Source organism: Protopterus annectens, chromosome 1.part0 (assembly GCF_019279795.1).
Source record: "Protopterus annectens isolate FY-2018-M chromosome 1.part0, PAN1.0, whole genome shotgun sequence".
Lineage (NCBI taxonomy): Eukaryota > Metazoa > Chordata > Ceratodontiformes > Protopteridae > Protopterus > Protopterus annectens.
In genome coordinates this window covers 948,742,305-948,764,263 of record NC_056725.1, presented here as the reverse complement: position 1 = coordinate 948,764,263, position 21,959 = coordinate 948,742,305, and the positions used below count along the sequence as shown (strand labels likewise).

Below are 21,959 nucleotides of genomic sequence, written 5' to 3'. Positions count from 1 at the left end.
TAAGTAAAGCCTATGATAATATTTAATATAAATCATTATGGGGTATTTTGCAGGCACATAATGTAAGCAAAAAATATTACAAGTAATAAAATCTGTTTATGAAAGGAACTATGTAAAACTAAGTGTTAATATCTGGATTGGGGAAGAAATAAAAATAGAATGTGAAATAAAGCAGGGCTGCCCTAGTAGTATAATTTGCACATTAGTTATGAATGTAATAGTGAAGGAAATTAATAAAATGTTAAGTAGCAGTGGATACAAAATGATGAAGGAAGTACAATTGCCAGTAATGTATATGTATGCGTATGATATTGTACTAATTGTTAAAAATAAAGTATGGATGGAAGAAGTAAATGAAAATTACGTATAAATTTAAAAACATGGTTTAAGTATAAATAAAGAGAAAATTAAAGGATTTGGTTTTGAATGTATGATAGGAGGTATTGAGTTCAATGAAAAATATATAGATATATTAACAATAATGTTTGAAAGGAATGAATACAGACAACAACAATGGGATAATGTACTCAAAGAAGTAAAGGATATGACTATTTGTTGGAAATCATATAGATTTTCATATAGAAAAGAAGACACGTTGAACACCATGGAAATAGGAAAATTGCTTCTGTTACTAACATCTATATGATTCCTACTAAATATGAAAAGGAACTAATGATGATTATATTCTCTTTTATATGGGGCTCTAGACTTAATCCAGTCAAAATAGGAATTATATATATGAAAGAAGAGCAAGGAGGCTTGGGTTTAATAAACCTAATAGTACATGCAGCATCTTTAATTTTATATAAAGTATTAAAAGAAATGATGAAGGAAAATAAAAACTTTGATAGAAATTGTACTATATTATAAATGTAATGAATTGTGGGAAGGAATGGAAGTTAAAAAATAAGAAGTAAAAGCATTGTGAATGAAGAAATAAAAGAGTACCAAAACAAAATTGTGTTATGGAAAATAAAAAATATATATATATCTGAGAAAACTAGAAAGGAATGGCACTTAAATATTATGAAAGCATTTTATTGCATTGATCCATGGAAAGATTTAGAAATAGATAAAAAAAAAAAACATAATGGTGAGATATAATAACTATAAAAAGATTAAATCTGTAACAATTTTTTATGGAGATTGTCTATTAGAAAATTGCCAGTCATGTCAAATATGCCATACAAGAAAAAGCAAGGTAGAATATGCAATAAAGATAGAGAATTTGAAACTTCTGAGCATGTGTTTTTGAAATGTGAAAGCGTTAATTTGTGGAAAGAAATATGTAAACATAATGGGGTGAAAAGTTTGTTAAAATTTCAGCAAATCAATATGGACATAATAGAATTTGGCTATTATAGTGCACAAAAACAGGAAGAAGTGAAGATAATGGGCAGCGTAATATTTTGTGTTTCATGGACTATATGGAACAAGAGACTAAATGAAATTAAATACAATGGAAAATGGACTTTGACAAAGATTCTGGATAAAATAATGTTTTGGTTGTGGATAAAAGAGTGAGGGAGTGCTTAAATTGAAGTTTATAATGTATGGATATTTGTAAATAGATGTAAATAATGTAGATATGCAAATAACATATAATGTATATATCAATAAAAAAAAAAAAAAACACTACTCATCAGTGTTGTGAGTGGGACCAATTTTGAAGGAGCACTTCTTGTTTCTCTTCCAAGTGTGGAGGCAGCCCAGGGAAACAAGGAGGCAGACAGAGAGAGTGAAGGAGATGACAGAGTGCTAAATTAAATAAAGAAGAAAGCAAATATCAAGTGTGGAGGACATGTGCAGGATTCTGAGGAAATGTTTCAAAGAAACTTGTTTGACAGAGTTGAGTCAGCAAAAGATGGATATATAATTACAACCCTCCACTCAGGAAGGTTGTGTGATTATTTACTTAAAGAAATGGTGATACAGAGTGAGCCAGAAAATTGAGATGTTTTCTGGGGGACAGTATGGAGAAAATACAAAAGGAGGATGAAAAGACAATCCTGAAGAATAGTGGTGAGATGGAAAAGAAAACATATGCAGGAAAGTAAAAGAAGACAAAAGTGGAGTAGCAGAAAATAAAGCAGAAGAAAATGAAAAATGGATGTATGTGGTTAGGATTCAAAGTAAAAAAGACAGGAAATGGATATGGTGTGGAATACTTTAATAGCTCCTTTGGTTATAAAAGCACATGAGGTAAGAGCATTATTCTTATTAACAAAGAGACATTTTGTGACACTATATCTAAGACTGTTTTTTTCAATGGGAAATGTTGAATAATATGAAAAAAAGGCTGTAACCCTTGGAATCTTTATGTGATAAAAGCATTTAACAGGGAAACAAAAAAGATTCATGTACACTTTTGAACAGATGTAGAATGAGAAACTTTGAAAGAATATTTGAAAGCTTTATGTAAGTACTGGAGATTGCAAACATTTTTGACAAAAGGGATTTATGGAATGATGGCTGGGATTGTAATATTGTGTTACAAATAGAGAGAAAAAATATACCTACACTAAACATAATAAATGTGGAGCGGAACAGGGGTGTTATAAAATGCTGGTGACAACCCAAACATTTTTTGTGGAAAAGAAGGACATTTAATAAGTAACTAAGCCAAAAGAAAATGTTCTCTTAGTGAGAAAATGGGACATAATGCAAAAAAAGTGAACTGAAATGTTATAAATGTAACAAAATGTTAAGGATGGATTGCAAAACTGAAAATGTGTACAGAAATAGAAAAACAAGAAGAAAATGAACAAACAGAAGATACTTTAGAAGAAGTAGTAGAACTAGAACAAAAATTAGATGAGAAAAAAGAAGACATCAATTGGGAAAAACAAACTGTATTGGTAAAAGGATGAAATTCAGGAAAAGAAAATTTAAAAGTATAAGTACAAAGAAAAAAGAAAGGAAATGGATGAATAAGAATGTATACAGTGAAATATTGGGGCTTGGTATAATGGTTAAGGTATCTGACTTACAGACACATGGTACAGTGGTTTATTTTCACCTTTGGGAAGGAAATTGGTTAGACTTAAAATGGCCTATTAAGAGAGCTAGCCTAGTAATTAGGTATGAACTTATGAAACCATGAATCAAAGGAAATATTTAAATTTTAAAGTGCTTTCTATAAATGTGAATAGTGTTAAGAATATAGTAAGAAGAACAGGAATTTTGGAATGGTGTAATACATGTGATTTAGATGTAATTATATTAGAAAACACAAGATTTTTAACAAATGAAGGAAGATTATAAAGAGAGAAACTATAGGGAGAAAAGATAATCTGGAATTTGGGACATGAGAGATGTTCTGGAATGGCCATATTCTGTAGACATACACTAAAGATATTAGATATAAAATAAAAATATTTACTATTGTAAATTTAAAATGGAAAGAACAAGTCTATAAAATTGTAACATTATATGCTTATACTAATTGTAATTGTAATTGAACTACACATGAAACAAAATAAAAGAAAGTACTATTTTCAACCAGTGCAAAGGGAATAAGAAGTTATGTACCTACCATAACGTTCCATGTTAGTTGTCTTCTTCTCGCCTTCTTTCTTGCTGGATGGGTTCGGAGCCGATCCTTGGCTCCGACTCGGCCTATACCAAAGCTCGAGAGCTATTTACCGGCTCGAGGCCCTCCCTATATCCCACAATGCTAGGCGTCCAATACCCAGATCTCGTTTGGTAGAGCTAACACCATGGAAACACCTGTCCCAACTATAAGGTTTACCTAAAGTGGTAACAGAGGGGGACATAATCTAGGAATAGTCCAGTAGAGGAATATGGCCTCAAAATTATTCTTCTCGGTCTGTCCAGGCTAGGGGGATGGCAGGTGGGATGCAAGAAAGAAGGCGAGAAGAAGACAACTAACATGGAACGTTATGGTAGGTACATAACTTCTTAATGTTAAGTTGTCAATCTCACCTTCATTCTTGCTGCATGGGACAGTGTCCCTAGCACCTTAGTCCTGGGTGGCTCATCGGAACAGACTCTTGAGCACAGTGGAACCAAACTCAGCCTGATTCCTGGAGGCCATATCCAACTTGTAATGAGATATAAAGGTATGAGGAGTGGCCCACGTGACTGCAGTACAAATAGATTCCATTGGGAGCCTTGCTTGAAAAGCTACCAACGTGGCTAACGCTCTGGTGGAATGAGTTTTTGGTTTTACAGGGAGTTCTTTGTGTCTTAATTGATAAATGAAGGATATGATTGAAGCCAGCCATCTGGATAAAGATACTTTAGAAACTGGCAAGCCCTGCTTGCCCTTAGCATAGAACAGAAAGAGTTGGTCTGACTTCCTAATGTATTTTGTCCTATCCAAATAAAAATGTAATTGCCTGTGAACATCCAAAAAGTGCAGCTTTTGTTCAGCTCTGTTTGAATAGTTAGGAAAAAAGACAGGAAGCTCAATAGCCTGATTCAGGTTTGTCTCAGAAGGAACCTTGGGTAAAAAGGAAGGGTTAGTTCTAAGTGAGACTCTATCCTTGTGAAAAACAAGATAGGGAGGACAAATGCAGAGAGCTTGAAGTTCCGACACTCTTCTAGCTGAGGTAATAGCTACTAGGAAGAGAGTCTTCCAGGAGAGTAATTTTAAAGAATAGGAGGCTGCAGGTTCAAAGGGAGGTAGAATCAGAGAAGGTAATATAAGATTCAGATCCCACGGAGACGGGGGGGGGGTCTCTAATTGGAGGCCTGAGTAATACATTTCCTTTGAGAAAGACTTTACAAAGTTTATGGGACATGATGCTGGTCTCTGACAGTCCAGCATGAAAATTAGCGATGGCAGCCAATTGAACTCCAACGGTGGCAGAAGAGGAGCCTCCTCGAAAAAGCTCTGCCAAAAAATCCAGAACAGTGTGGACAGAGGCTGTAAAAGGATCTATATTCCTGGTCTCTGCCCAGCAAGAGAAACATTTCCACTTACTAGCATAGGTTTTTCTGGTAGTAGATTTATGTGAAGAAAGGATGATTTTACGTACTGGCTGAGAAATATGAGGAAGCCTGGCTAAGGTTGGAAGTGGAGCAACCAAGCTGTGAGGTTGAGAGACTGGAGGGATTGGTGCAGCCTACCCGACTGATGGACCAACAGGTCTGGCACTGGGTCCAAACTCCAGGTCTGCTCCAACAGATGATGCAGGAATGGGAAACAAATTTGTTGAGGCCAGTAAGGGGCAATGAGGATCATCCTGGTACCCAAAGCGGCCGCCTTCTGAATCAGTTTGGGAATTAAGGGAAATGAAGGGAATGCATACATATGGGGCCAATCGTGGACTAGAGTGTCTCTGGGGGAATGGCCGGGGAGGGGGAATAGAGTGAAGAAGTCTTCGCACTTGCTGTTGAGAGGGGTTGCAAAAAGGTTGCAGCAAGGTTGACCCCATCTGCAGAAAATTGTCCGCTACTGACTGATTGAGAGACCACTCGTGAGGCATGAGAATGGCTCTGCTCAGCCTGTCTGCTATGATGTTGGACTTCCCGGGGATGTGTGTTGCTATCAAAAACCGATGGGAAGAGATCGCCCACTGCCAGAGTCTGAGTGCTTTTCGACATAAGGGGTAGGATCTGGTTCCGCCCTGCTTGTTGATGTACCACACTACAGACATATTGTCTGTTTGAATTGCAATAGTCCCAATAGGTAGAGAGTCCCAAAGAGCTTGCAACGCTAAAAGTACCACTCTCATCTCCAAGACGTGTATATGCAGGTGGTATTCTAGGGGTTGCCAAGTGCCCTGGACAGTCCTGCCCTGAAAATGCCCCCCCACACCCGATCAGGGAGGCATCCGTGATCACCGTGGCAACAGGAGAAGGAATAACAAACGGTCTGCCCTGGAGTACTGTAGGGGATACCATCCACCAAGCCAGGTGGTCTTTGCATGTTTGAGTGATTATTATTCTGTGGGACATTGGGAGCTGTTGAAAGGACCATTGAGTAAAAAGCATCCATTGAAGGATCCGCATGTGGAAATGAGCCAGGGGGACTAGAATGATCACTGCCGCCATAAGACCCAATGTTTTTAGTACAAATCTGGCCTGAATCATCTGGCACTTTAGTAGTACTTGCACATGTCGGCGAATGTCTGATACTCTGTCTGGAGGAAGTTTTGCAGACAGATCTTTTGTGCTTATTTCTGCGCCTAAAAATGTTATAGATTGACAAGGAGACAATGCAGTCTTTTCGAAATTTATTGATATACCTAGCTCGGAGCAAGTCTGAATGGTATAGTCCCTGGCTCACAGAAGTTGATGCCTGGTGGAAGCAGTAAGGATCCAATCCTCAAGATATGGAAACACCTGGAATCCCCATCATCTCAGGTGAGCCGTAACCACTGCCATGCATTTGGTGAACACCCTGGGGGCTGTGGTGAGACCAAAGGGCAGTGCTCTGAATTGATAGTGACTGGCTCCCAGCCGGAAGTGGAGAAACATTCTGGAGCACCTGTTCATTTTGATATGGTAGTACGCATACTGAAGGTCTATAGAGCACATCCAATTGTCCTGACCCAAAAAGGGTAGAATGGACTGAAGCATAACCATCCAGAACTTTGTTCTTTGGATAGACCTGTTCAGTCTGCTGAGATCCAGAATGGATCTCCAGTCCCCTGTCTTTTTCGCTACCAAAAAGAACTTGGAGTAAATTCCAGATCCTTGCTAGTCTGCTGGGACTGGCTGGATGGCCCTCTTTTTTAGCAGTTTTGAAATTTCTAGCACTGCTTGATCCCTTAGCATGGGTGGGACATCTGGAAGGGATCTGTTTCTTTGTACAGGGATGTAGACAAAGGGAATTTTGTAACCCTCGGATATGATAGACTGTACCCATTTGTCTTGTGTGAGGAGTTGCCAGGCTTCTGGTTACAGTGACAATCTTCCCCCGACTGCCTCCAAAGGTAGACAGTCGGGCAGCCCCTCAGGGGTGCTGGAAGGGTTTGTCAGGGAAAGATTCCCTGCTACCCTGATTCTGCAGACCCCCTCTGCTGGCATCTATTATTGTTCCCTCCTCTGCCCCTGGAGGGAAAATCACCTAGTGCATCAGACATGACTCCCTGGGGTTTGCGAAACCACATTTTTCCACCCTTCTGACCTTTCGGGTATGGTCTAGATGGAGTAGAAAAACGGACTCCCATGGCAGAGAGAGTCTTGCCTTCCTGCTCGCACCTGGTAAGTGTATCCTTCACCTGTGGTCCGAACAACACCGAACCATCGAAGGGGGTGTTGATGAAGGACGCCTTAAAGGGGTCAGCAAAGTTGCACAACCGCATCCAGGCATGTCGTCTCAAGGCTACACCTGTGCCTGTGGCCCTACTTGCCCCATCTGTTGCATAAAAAATGAGTCGCATGGAGGAGTTAACTATGGAGTTAAAGGTTGCCAGCTGGGAGTCAATCTTTTCCTGAGACCCCGCAGAAGATGGATCCTGAAGGGTATCACCCAATTCCTTAAGGATATCTCTTTGAAGGTGGGTGAAATGGCACAGGTAGTTCAGCGACTGCATGGAAAAGGTCACTGAAGAAAACATCCACTTCCCGTACCTGTCCATTGTCCTAGATTCTTTATTAGGTGGATGGACAGGAACAGAAGGATTAGACAACTCCTTCTTAGTGGCTGCTGCAACCACCATGGCATCAACAGGGACACCCTTCATAAGAAACTGTTTGTTGGACGGGGCTGTAATAAACTTTGTGGGCCTGCGGGGAGTAGGTTCCACTGTGTCCGGGGCCGTCCACGCCTTCCGAGCCACCACTTCCATGAGTGGGTCGAAAGGCAGAGACACCCAGGAGGTGGAGGGGCGAGAACCAAACGCGTCCAGGTACACTGACTCATCCTCGGAGGGGTTAAGGGCAGTCCAGTTCCCCCTCTGCCTAAGGATCTCAAGGATGTCTGAAAAAGAGACATCCTCAGAGGGGGACCTTGGAGACCCTTCCGAATCCTCCAAATCGGTGTCTGAGGTGACTGACTCGGGGGAGTCAACATGTTTCCTCTTACATTTTCTCTTCCGAGGGGGCTCCTCTGAATGATCAGGGGAGGCCTCGGAAGAGGAAGACACACCCAATGGGGCTACCTGGAGCGTCTGTTCTCCACGCTTGGGGTCAGGAGGGTGAACAGAGACCAACGTAGGCATCATGGGGGGAGGAGCTGAAGGAGCCAATCGTGGGTCCGATCTAGGAGTCAGTACGCTCCTCATGACCTCGAAGGCGACCCTATCAAGCAGAGAGGAAGGTCCCTGCTCTGAAGAGATGAGAACCCCTCCCATGAACCGAGAGTGATGGCTCCGAGGCCGATGTCGGGGCCGAGCTCACCTGCGCCGAGGCACCGAGAGGGAGAACAGGGTCGGACAAGGGTCCGATGCCACTCGCCCCCTCGGAGTTGATGAGGGAGTCTCGGAGCCCGGATCACTCCATGGATGGAACCAATGAAGAGATCAGAAAATGGACTCTAAGAGAAAAAAATCTAACAAGAAATAGCTATTTATATATAAATAAACTTAGTAAAAAAGTTTTATACGACCTGGAGCCAGTAAAAACGCAACCTCGTAGCTGAAGCGGCAAACTGGATCTAGGTATTGGACGCCTAGCATTGTGGGATATAGGGAGGGCCTCAAGCCGGTAAATAGCTCTCAAGCTTTGGTATAGGCCAAGTCGGAGCCGATCCAGCAAGAATGAAGGAGAGATTGACAACTTAACATCAATGATTATATGTTGCTAGGGATACCAAACATCCAAAGTAATCTTCAGAACTTCTGATTCATATGTCCTCCTTTACCTGCCATACCACTGAAAAAGCCATAAAACATATCAGGAAGGGAATTTGATTTCAGATAAGATTACCAAATAATACCAAATAATTACAACCACAGTGACAAAATTAAATGATTTTGCCACCTCATATAGTATTATACAGAAAGGTAACACAGGTGTTTGTAGGCCTTTTTTCTTTATTCAGACAAATATTAGTAAAATCTATCATTCTGCAATCCCCATGCTAAAGTTATGCATTCAACAAAAATGTTTTACTGACTGTTGACGTTTACATGTACAAGGTCATCTACAGCCCTCCAGTTATCAAGACGTCACTGAATATACAGAAACGTTCTCTGTAAAACTGCTTCATCTGCAGAAAATGCATTGGTTTCTTTTCAGGAGAATACTGGATTTAATTCTACTTGTTATGAAAGTAAATACAACAGCACAAATCTAGCCTTAAACAATTATGTCTGCAGCATCTGTGTCAGTTCCAGCTGTAATATTCTTTCTAGCAAAATAAACTGAATCAGAAGGTGTTATTCTTTTTATTTATTTCTGCTATTATTATGTATTGCATACAGGCCCTATCCATTACATTCTACATTTTTCCTCATACTACACAATGAGCTCATGTCTGACATATTTGTTATCTTCTTCTTTTTTCGGCTTTTCCCAGTTAGGGGTCACCACAGCAGATCACCTGTCTGCTCATGACTGGCAGTGGAGTTTTACAGTGTCGAGTTGCCAGCCTAGCGCCCAACCTTCCACAGAAGGCACATACACACGCACTCACACCTAGGGCCAATTTAGAGTGTGAAAATAAAAGTTAGCCAGCGACAAGTGAGCTGTGAGAAATAATAAGGTTTATTCAAACTTCATAAAGACTTAATTAAACAGACCGGTTTCGGCCTGGGTTTAACCTGGCCTTCTTCAGTGTAAAGAGAAAAACACAATTATAAAAGTAGAAAGTCTTATATACTGAAAAGCAGATGAAACAAGAAATTTGATAGGCTGACATAAAACATCACAAAAAATGCCTCATAAATATTCATTAAGCCCTGGATTAAACAGAGCACCCAGTTTGGTAATCCATTTCTTTTCTTTAATATTAAGTTTGTGGTGCCAACCAGATTTATGGGTTCGTTCCCCAATGAGTTTATCAATAATAATAAAATGAAATTTAGCTGTCTGGTATTTGAGTGTATGTTTATATAATGCATTAGTTGTTCTTTTGCAAACATCATTACAAACATCATTCTCAGGATTTATATAACAGATTTATCAATAGGGGCTACTGTCCAGGATATGTTACTATGGCTCAAAACCATGCATCGGGTCTCAACAGACAGGATCTATTGACATACAAGAATGAACCATTGTCCAAAAATATACTACGTTTCACTACTACATTTGGCAGGAATACTAATAGGTTTATGGATATTATCAAAGATAACTGGAGCATATTGAAGCCGGATGCTATAATTAATACTATGATTCCCAATGTCTGTTCATTTTCTTTCCGAAAAGGAAAAAATTTAGCATCTCATTTTAACCACTACAAACACCATTCTGACTCTGTGTTATCTCATTTATATCAAACTACTATCATGGGCGACAAACTTATTGGTTGTTTTCCCTGCGGCCACTGTACTAATTGCAAATATATTTTGAAATCCAAAGAATTCAGCAGCAAAAATAGTAGCACAATGTATGATATAAATTTTTTTGCCAACTGCAACACCAACTGGGCTATTTATATGGCTAGTTGTAGCTGCCAATCATTTTACATTGGTCAGACTTCTCGACCATTTAGGTTACGTATGTCAGAGCACTTGAGTGACATCAAATGCAAAAGAACAACTAATGCATTATATAAACATACACTCAAACACCAGACAGCTAAATTTAATTTTATTAGTATTGATAAACTCATTGGGGACCGAACCCAAAAATCTGGTTGGCACCACAAACATAATATTAAAGAAAAGAAATGGATTACCAAACTGGGTGCTCTGTTTAATCCAGGGCTTAATGAATATTTATGAGGCATTTTTTGTGATGTTTTATGTCAGCCTATCAAATTTCTTGTTTCATCTGCTTTTCAGTATATAAGACTTTCTACTTTTATAATTGTGTTTTTCTCTTTACACTGAAGAAGGCCAGGTTAAACCCAGGCCGAAACCAGTCTGTTTAATTAAATCTTTATGAAGTTTTAATAAACCTTATTATTTCTCACAGCTCACTTGTTGCTGGCTAACTTTTATTTTTATGCTTCTGGTATTTGCCGTGCAACTTCCTACGTGCAGGGGAATTTTATTTTGGTACACCAATTTAGAGTGTCCAATCCACCTACAGCATGTCTTTGGGATGTGGGAGGAAACTGGAGCTCCTGGAGGAAACCCATGCAACCCCAAGGAGGACATGCAGACTCCGCACAAAAGGCACCCCAGCCAAGAATCAAACCGGAGAACCTCTTGCTGTGAGGTGGCAACGCTAACCGCTGCACCACCATGGCTGCCCCTATTTGTTATAGCAGCCTTAAAAGAAGTGCTTTTGAGACAATCATACCTCTCAACCTGGAATCCTAAAATATCTGGACAAAGCCCCTGAAAAATAGGTAAAACTAGCTCAAAAGCTGTATGCTGATTAACATAGAATTTGCATACATATTTGTGTAACCCCACCCATTCCAGTGGAATTGTAAGAACCCAACTTTTAAATGCAAACTGAAGAATAGACAAAATATTACATGAAGAACAATAGTGTTTTAATTATATTAGTATTTGATCTTGTATCAAACTTTGAACTTGTGCAAAACTAAAATACAATTTTCTTTTAAAAATTAAATGAACTGCTTCTACCCTAATATTAAATAACACAATATAACCAGAACAAAAGTTTTTATTTTGATCTGTAGTTAACCTGGAGGTCCTATATACTTGACATTAACAGCAGAAAAATGCATGATAACCTAGAACCAACCTTATTCTTTAAATCCTTATAAACCACACAAACTAAAACAGTTATTGTTTTTACTTATTAAAGCTAAGCACAGACTAGATGTATTCAGATATTTGTTTGTTTCTCCAAATCTACTATATTGCCATTCCACAGCAAAAATCTATCAGCCATAAATGTTGCATAAATGATATGCTGGAAGAACTATTTAAAAGAAACTTGAAACATATCTTCCCACTGACAACTCCACATAGAACAGATTGGTCAACATTGCAAAGAAGAGTGGACTATGAATAACTAAGCAGGATTCACAAACTGATCTATGGCAACAAACACAATCATCTGGAAGGTCAGCATATCACATAACACTTTACCATAAGGTGTCTCACTCTCATATCTTCAAATAAACTGTTGCTTCTAGCAAAAATTTCTGTGGAAAAGTTCTGTATAATGATTGATGCAGCAATACCAAAATTATGGACTAGACCTTTGTCATATATTCAGCACTGTACATCATTCCCAAGGAGAAATGTATTAAGTGCTTTGAAGCATCCATGCAAAAGGATCTTTTGGCTGAATATCATTTATCTAGATATCAACCTAAAAGGAATTTTTTTTACAGTTTCAGCTTCAACATAGACTGTGTTATGCATCTTAATCAGTGTTATATAGTAGCTGTTTCATCTTTTTTTTAGTAGCACAGTGTAAAACAGAATATCCTTGGTAAACCTATTAAAACTGAAGTATTGTTCTATTTGTAAAGAATATCAATAATTCTTCAATCTAACATTTTAACAAATGCATGTTAAAATTACCACCTTGCTGAAAGGGTAGAACAGGTACTGTAAGAAAGCTGTCTTAAAGCTTTTTTTTTAATTTACAGAGATGTTGTGAGTCTAAGTTCAATATGGCTTCTTATGTCATTATCATGTCTAGTAAAAGGCATTTTCCTGTCTTCTCTGAACTCAGACATTTTCTTTGCAAACACCCCCCTCCACCAAGAAAACATTTACTGCAACTGTTGGGATTGGAAAGCATTTGCAGACTAGCTGACACAGCTCACTTAGTGAGAGCTCCAGTCATGTTTACCACTCCGTTAGCCTTATCTGTTAATGCTTGTTTCTCCTTTTCCCTATTCAGAAATGGCTTCCCACCTTACAGCCTTACCCAAGAATTAACTGTTGAAATTGCCTATCCACAGTAGTACAGTGGCGCAGTGATTAGCACTGCTGCCTGAAAGAGTATGGTTCTTCAATGCAGTTCACGTCCCTGCTGGATCACCTTCTGTGCAAAGTCTGCACTGCATATCTTGCCTAAGTCCGCATATTTTTTTTTGATATTCCTGCAAATTGACCATAGGTATAAGTGTAATGTGCAAGCATGTGTGCTTGTGTCTGTCTGTCTGCAATATCTGTGTCTATTTCTTGAAATGGACTGGTGTAGCTAATAATGGCCATAGTCGATCGATCCATCCATGTTCATACATTAACATCACATCAGATAAGTGCTTGTATGTAAGTATGTCATTGTTAGCAACAGGTTCAAATTCATAACAGTAGTGGACTGGATAATAAAAGCCTCACTTGCTCACTGACTGACATAATCTGGCAGCTGAACTGAATCTAGATTCTAGTATATATGCTTTTTCCATTTTTTTTTTTATTCTTTAAGTTTTACCTAGAGCCAGAGGAAGTTGTGCCACTGGAGATAAAATTTCTCATCCCAACTGACTGTTTCTGTTGAGTGTCAACCTGCTCTGATCCTGAGTCTGGGTCTCTGGGTTTTGGGATTCCTGGAGTTGCAGTAAACACTGGGCGGTCCAGTCTGGACTCTGCACTGCAGAAAGTACAACTATCTTGAACTTGCTCCTTCTTGGCTTGGATGCCAGTGGCAGAAGTTGGAATGCAGAAGTTGTTTAGTTTACTTGTTAAATATTACTTTAAAACAGCTCCTCCAGTCTGCTCACCTTGCTATGAGCTGCTGCTGCCTGCTGTTGTACTGCTCGCCTGCCCATCCCTGCCTGGCTGCTGTTCTAAATCTAGTGCACAGCGTGAATGTTCAATCAGTGTACTACTAGGTACATAAAAAAAAAAAAGGTAAATACTAACAACTAACATACAGACACAGTCTGAGGTCAAATTCTGACAGACTGTCAGTCTACCTTACAAAGCTGATGTCATCGCACATGCCCCTGCACAAGATGACATTAGCATCAACTTCAGAAAATTTGAAAAAAACACGGTAATTGAAGGGGCCACTTGGAAATTCATGGCACCCCATTATTTTTCCCTCAGAACCAGTAGATACTGAGGAACTCAGTATGGTCAAGTAGTATGGAGACAATGAGACAATATGTGCTACTCTACTGTTCGTTTCATATTTTGCTCGATCAGTGATAAGGAAGGCACAATAAGTATATTGCCGCATGTGTTTTTTATGAGTGACTCCAGAACATTGGATGAGCAAACGATGTCAAACAGTAAGAAGAGTATAATAATTGCAATACATGTAAAGCCTCAATTCATCCATGAATTGTCTGCTGCATGGAGTTTACATATCTTTCCTGTGTCCATCTTGGTTTTTGACAGTGGCTTCTGTTTACTCCCACTTTCCAACAACAGATTCTACTATGAAATGCCAACTTCCTGAAGGACGACATTACAAAAGAATGAAAAAATGTCCAAAACCCAAAAGGGCAAAAAAATTCCCTTTTTCTTTTTACTTTAGTAGAGCAGCCATCCCCCCAGTATGCCAAGCAAAGTTATATATACTAACTCCATTATTACCTCAACTTGAACAAGGGAAAAATTCTTACTTAAAAGTGAATCACTGCCAGTGCACAATTAAAAATCACAACAGCAATGATTTCCTATGGCAAAAAATGTTCAAAGTTTCTTCTCAAGCATGTGTAAGGAAGCACCCAATGACATGTTTGCTTGATGAAACGGTAAGCCTCCAAAATGTGGAGGTGTATGCCTGAGTGTGTGTATATGTGCATGCACGTGTGTCTTGTGCAGTATGTATGAATATACATTCTCTGTTTGACTGGTATCCCATCCCAGCCTGTTTCTCTGTCTTACATTTCCTAAGTAATGAGACAGGCCCCAGGTCATCAGCAGCCCTTGAAAAATAAAATTAAATTTAATAAAAAGCAGAAAAAAGCAGAAAAACTACTGAAGAAAGTACAGGCTAAGATATGCCATATAGAAACACCTGACTATGATGCACTTAAAAAAAAACTGTTATATGCCTTTGGGGACAGAATGCCAGGAAAACACTGGCAGAAGCAAAAATATATAATAAACAAAGCAAACCTGTATGCTGTACTATTAGCCTACAGCTTGAATTCTATTAAAACTAAGCTATCCAAGATAATTTGACTCCTCACAAGGTTATTTGCAGCTTTGCCAAGAAAAATAACATGAGTGATAAAGACTATCTAAAGCTGTGGTTTGTAGAAATAAAAAACATTTCAAATAATGTCCTTAAGCTTTTACCCTTTGTGGAAAAGGTGGAAAGTTGTAACAATCTTAACTGTAGCATTACAATTAATTAATAAATATTAATGCTTGTACTGTAAAACTCAGTGCTACAATTCTGTTTGTCCTATAACAGCTGTAAGGCTATCCTCTCTATAAAAAAAAAAAAAAAAACTCTTCTCACCTTTCACAGTGCTGGCCTTCATATCCACGTGGGCAGGCTGTGCAGCGGTAGCTGGAAGGTCCTTCAGTGATGCATGTTGGGCTAAAGCTAAACAATAAAAACAGAACAAATAAAAAGGCACTGCTACAGTGAATAAAAATACACAAAGTATATATACCTTCTCTTGGCTGACTAACACAGATGTCAACATCTGGAAGGTAAACTACTCTGCACAAAAATGGAAATGTCAACTTGCTACAAAGGTTGCTTCTCAGTGAAAGCAAATATTACTTAAAAAAACCCTAAACAACATCCTCCTATGTGAGGGCTGCACCTCCCATCACCCTGCTAATTATATAATACTAACTCCAAGATCTCACAATTCCATAGGAAAGGGAATATTCCCCTACCCAGATATTGTTGATCTTGCACACCTGTCAGCTAAGTGTATAGTTGACCAGATTAAACAGATGTTGAACAAACCAATGAATCCCATACATGTACGTACATATATACGTATATACAAACACAAATGTACGTGTGTGTGTGTGTGTATGTGTGTGTGTGTGTGTGTGTGTGTGTGTGTGTGTGTGTGTGTGTGTGTGTTTATTTTATTTATTTTATTTGTATTTGTTTTCTGGAGTAGAGCACAGATCACCATGGCCCTTTTTCAGATGCTGAACAGGGGCAGTGTGTAATGAAGTGACTTGCTTAGAGTTAGGCAAAGCAGACTGAGGTAATCAAACCTAATACCATTGTTAACAGCTCTTATCTTCTAAGTGAACTGCCAAACAGAGTAGTGTGTGTGTGTGTGTGTATGTGTGTGTGTGTGTGTGTGTGTGTGTGTGTGTGTGTGTGTGTGTGTGTGTGCGCGCGCGCGCGCGTGTGTGTGTGCGCGTGTGTGTGTGAGTTTGTTTGCACCTGTGCTTATTTGTGCATATCTATATAATAATATCTAACTTTTAATTGTTAATAGTCATATATATTTTTGCTGTGTGCACTGCAGACTGTACTAATGGTAATGTGCTCTAACCACATTATATATTCTAAGCAATTCTTCTATCTCCTTTTATTTTTATTTTATTATTTACTTCATGCAAGTGTACCACTGTGTCTTAAATAATTATGTTACTCTCATGAATAGTATAAATACTCATGCCTTCATGTTATTAAATTCATACTACAAATGCAACTATTTACCCATAAATAGCATTCTATCTGTTTGTGATCATTTGCTATGTTACACTGTACTAAAATAAATATGTTACACCATGAGATACATATCATTTCATATTGTGCACTTGATGTATGCAAGAGTCAGACTTATAGTGTTCTACGAATAGCTCAGTTGTGCCAGTGTATAGGTGTCTTATTATGAGTTTCCTATGTCACTGTAGAAATAAGACTGTATAACGTCTGTTTTGGATTTTACATTTTTATGTATGCTGTCTTCACTTGCTAACATACCTATCAACAACTTCTAACTGTTAGCATCTTTGAAGTGCATACTTTATCCTATAGATTGCGCAAAAATGATACTTCCAAGTGGGAAACGTCTGGCTAATATACAAAATAAATAAATAACAGAAAGACAGCAAGTTTAAGGAATGTTATCTAATACAGGGAGCAAGCAAGCTTCCTAAGGAAAGCCAGGTCTTTCCATAAAGCGAAGGAACTGCTGACTGACTCAGCAGACTCATTCATGACTCAAATGTTAAGTTCTCCTAGGAAAATCATCTTCAGTGACCTTCTGTACCTTGGTGGATGTTATGTAAGGAAAAATCTACAATTTACTCCAACCCATGACATATTCAAGAGACTAGTAAATTCATTATTTGTCTGAGCCATTGCAAATCTAGTTCTAGGACAGATGGGTACATTCTCACTGCTATCACCATTCCTGTGACACTGTATGACCTGAAGAATCAGTGCAAGGGTAGTAACAAGGTCAGCCCCAAAGTAGTCATCCAGCCAGGTCAGAGTGTCTTGTCACCCCACATCCAGTATTAATCAGTGTATACTGTAAACTGGCATGGTGCTCATTAAGACAATGATACAGCTCATAGCTATCAGGCCGAAGGGCGACCATGGTAGTGCAGTGGTTAGCATTTCCACCTCACAGCAAGAGCTTCTTTGGTTTTATCGTTGGCTGGGGTCCTTCTGTGCAGAGTCTGCATGTCCTCCCAGTGGTCGCATGGGTTTCCTCCAGGTGCTCCAGTTTCCTCCCACATCCCAAAGACATGCTGTAGGTGGATTGGACACTCTAAATTGGCCCTAGGCATGAGTGTGTGCACGTGTGCGCTTTCTGTGGGAGGTTGGGTACAGGGGTGGCAACTTGGCACCATAAAACTCCACTGCCAATCATGAGCAGACAGGTGAAACGTTGTGGCGACCCCTAGCCGGGAAAAGCTGAAAGAAGTAGAAGACTAGCTATCAGGCCAAAATGTCAATTCAGCTCCTTGGGTATCCTGATTAGTTAAGGAAGAGCCCTACCTCACTGGGATACATCCACTCCCCAGTCTGGCCAAACAAAATCCAGGTCCTGATCTCCCTTACTCAGCATCATGTACCTTCATATAACCATACTCCAGAACTTATCTAAACAAGCCTGTCTTGGTTTGTGATTTATTGATCTTTAGTGTTAAAAAGAGGTGCAACTGCAAGAGATAGTGGATAGAAGCTATTATGTGCAAACTTAAAGGAATTTCAGCTTTTGTGTGACTTACAGATGTTGTATGGTATGAGCAAATGCTTCACTGTACTTAAGTTAATATTTAGTTGTATATTGTTTGCATGACTTTTCTCTTAGTAGTTGATTAAAGTTCTCTTTGAATTCTGTGCTGATTTTGATTACTCTTTTCTTTTAGAATGTTTTATTCATTTGCAGATGAATATGGATTCCTTAAATTAGTATGGCACTGATGATTTGCTAAAGCACAAATATTTCTACACTGTAAAAAATGCTATGTATATTTAAAGGTAACACCTGATAACACTGGTGATCTGTTTTCCTCATGTTTAAACTTGGGGATGATTTTCTTACCTTAATTAATGGTAGATCTGGATTTACTGATGATGCTTGCACTTATGCAACTGGCACAGATTGGAGAACCGTTGTTATATATATTAATGACTGGACTGATGAAATAAATAATATTGGGCAAAGAGCAAATAGAATACATTTAGGAAAGATGTGTCTATTGTCTGTAAAGATCAACCAACCCCTATGAAACAAGATAATGGCATGGAGAACTTTGGAATTCTGGTTACAAATATTCAGCAATCTGAGGATTCAGAGTGTATAGAATGGAAAAAAAGAAAGAAAGGAAGAAGTTCACAACAAATAACAAAAAGAAACTAATAAATGTCTCTAAAGCAAAGTGAATACATACTAAAAAGGACACTGCATTGTTATGCAACACACGGATTGCAAGAAATGGTTACAAGTTTCTTTTAGAAAACCTTCAGTCGATAGACAAAGGCATCATTTTTTCCAAAAGAAAAGGTAAAAAAAAGGAGGCAAAGGCCAGGTACAAATGAAGAAATCAAAATTAAACATGAAAGTATTGAAGAACATTACTGTAAGAAAAAAAGAGGAAAAAGACAGACACTGACAACATAGCTCAAGCTGTGGATGAACAAAGCTGGCTGGATGAGAACTGTATGCTTGCAAATGTATTAAGCAATGAAAACAGTGGGATTAATAAGACTAATGGTGATGAAGATCATTTCTTTGTATCAACTGATAGAGCAGATATTATTGCATTAGAAGTTGAAATTTCATTGGATCCAGCCAGAAAAAAATATTCTTGTAATTGCAGCTTCAGTTATTAGAGGAACTGATACATTTGCAGGGAGTATAATGAACACTGAATAGTGCTATGCTTGCCAAGAGCAAAAATAGAGGATGTGAAGCAGGCCTTAGAATGCCTCAATGTAGGGAAGTACAAATCTGTTTTTGTTCATGTCAGTGCAAATGATCTCATGTGCAAGGACAGTGACTGCAGCCTAGTAGGGAACATGCAACCCTCTTAGATAGCAAAGTTTGCAGAGATGTTAGGAAGTATTTTTCACAAATCACATATAGAAAGGAAGGTCACGTCACTGTGAATGAAAAGATCTTTGGGTAAATACCTACCTGATAAAAAAAGTCCTGATTTAAAAAATGAAAATTTGTAGAGCATTCAAGCCTAATTTTGGGCACACATGTTCAGACAAAATGGCTTGTACTTTTCAAGATCAGGGAAGAGAATTTTTGCAGCAGATATTTTGCAATATTTGACAAAGACACGGAAGGATTTGTGCCAGGCCAAAAATTTAATAGTTCACACATACCACCATTCAAAGCATCTCTAAGGGTTGTTAATTCTAGACACATTAATAATAAAGTTTTTTATTTTTTTTTTGGAAAATTAACTACATTCCCACAAGACTGATGTTGTTATTGTTTGTGAAACATAGTTAAAGAGCAATGACTGGAAACCAGTTCTATTAGGGAATAATGGTTTTTACTGTACCAGACATTCTAACTAAAAATCAAGTGGAGGCGTTATGTTAGGGATTAAATAGTTATGGGACCTGTGGTTATTACATGTTTAATGATGACACCAATTATATACACTGTGTAACTGGCAATAAAGACAACCCTGGAACATGTTAACAACTGTTGCAGTGTATAGACCACCAAAGATAAGTGTTAATGACCTAGTAGAATTTATACATTTCTTGCATGAAACACAACAGGAAAGAATAAAAGAGATAAAAATCTTAAAAACAAAATAATTGAAGAGAGAATAAGAAATGGTACTTTAAAAGGGAACAAATAAAAACAATATAAGTACCAGTCTGACACAGCTGCAGGTAAAATCCACAAAACTTTAATGCAGGTAAAATCCACAAAACTTTAATGCAATAAAAAAATAAAATAATAAAAGTGTCTGGGGACTTAAATTTACCAGAAACAAACTGGAATAATACTAATTCAACAACATCAGTAGGGAAATTATTCACAATGTATGTTCAGGAACAACTGTTTCAGACTGTAAAAACAACTGCCAGGAAACAGAACATACTAGACAGTGTTTGTGTTCCTAAAGAAATGACTGGTACTTCATGTCAAGTTTTACCACCATTGATATGCACTGGGCTAATTTTTGCTAGATAGGGCTGCCAAACTGAAATCTAAACCAATGCACAGACAATTAATAACAGATTATATGAAAGCAAAATGGTTGCTATGTAAAACTAATTGGAGTATTGAATTCAGTGGGAAAACTGCAGAAAGTGTGAAAATGCGAAAAGTTTTGAAAGAGAAATTGTTTCAATGCAAAAAAATAAAAAAATGTTTAACATCAGTATCTAGGCATACAATGTTAGTTGGCTGTATTTCCATAAGAACAAGATACTTGATTAAGGTGACAGAGAAAAAAATATAACAAATGGAAAAGAGGACAAACTAAAACTTTAAAACTGAAATAAACAAGCTGGACAAACAAATTAAGCATAGTGTGAGACAAGATCAAGAAAAATTTTAAGAAAACGTATATAAAGATATCGAGCATAATAGGGAACTATTTCATTGATACATAAAATGTGGAAGGAGTAAAGACATGTAAAATGATAAGATGTGTGTAGATTCTAAAATGTATTCTCATACACAGATTATAGATATAGTTATAAAATCTTATACAAAACACTGATCAATAAATAACAACAAATAGGTATTGATGTACTCTTAATAAGCTAGATAGCTGCATGTCTTACAAATAGGATATAGCAAGTATCATACAGCAATTAGGATCTGGATGGAGAGATTATAAAATCAGTAAGCAAAGGAGAGTAGTATGGCTTGAACTGAATTTATCCCCATGTCTTGGACTTTTGCAAAACCTCACCAAGATGACACTGATATATAGACTGTATTTTATATAACATATATTATGGACAAAAGCAGGATGTAAAATATAAAAGACAGCTGGGTGCACAAGTCCCAAGATAAAAAAGTGCCCATCCTGATAGACTCACTGGTGCCAGGAATGGAAAAAAATGACAGTGTAGAATCCTCTAGACACAGAAGCATTCCTACAATGGGGTTAGGACAGGCTCAGAGGGAGGATGCCCCCCTTGTCATAAAAGGAAATAGTAGTCCACAAAAACCACATCAACTGACAGGCCAGAAAAGAGCCATAAAGATGATAGAGTGGACTGAGGAGGAGAAGAAAGAAGTTTCTGGACTGAAGATATTCAAAAAGATTTCTAGAGAAATTAGAGTAAAAATAATTACACAAGAAAAACTGTCAAAAGCTTCAAATGCAAATATGCGTTCATTAATATGACAGATTAATGAGAAACATAATATAGACCAAGTAACTTTGGGCTATTTGGAAAAAGAAACAACTGAGAAAGTGTGAAAATATAAACAACAAAACTAAGAGATTTTTGAAGGTATAAAAAGGAATATGGACATGTGAAAGAAAGGGAGATCTGATATAGTTATGCAAAGGAGAATACCAAAGCCAAACTGATCAATACATAACAAAAAAAAAAAAAAAACAGGTCCAAAGATATTTGAAGAGAAATAGAAGTAAAGGCATCCAGATATA

The 21,959-nt window shown here is 38.0% G+C and overlaps 1 protein-coding gene across 13 annotated transcripts in view; it reads right to left on the bottom strand.

Annotated features, from left to right (window-relative positions):
- Positions 1 to 21,959, bottom strand: part of LAMA2 (laminin subunit alpha 2) — a 4,753,606-nt gene that overhangs the window by 1,439,150 nt on the left and 3,292,497 nt on the right. For all 13 annotated transcript variants that reach the window (XM_044064325.1, XM_044064371.1, XM_044064344.1 and 10 more), the window contains one exon: positions 15,379 to 15,465. In XM_044064325.1, coding sequence (XP_043920260.1) covers positions 15,379 to 15,465 — 87 coding nt within the window. The remainder of the gene's footprint in view (positions 1 to 15,378; positions 15,466 to 21,959) is intronic.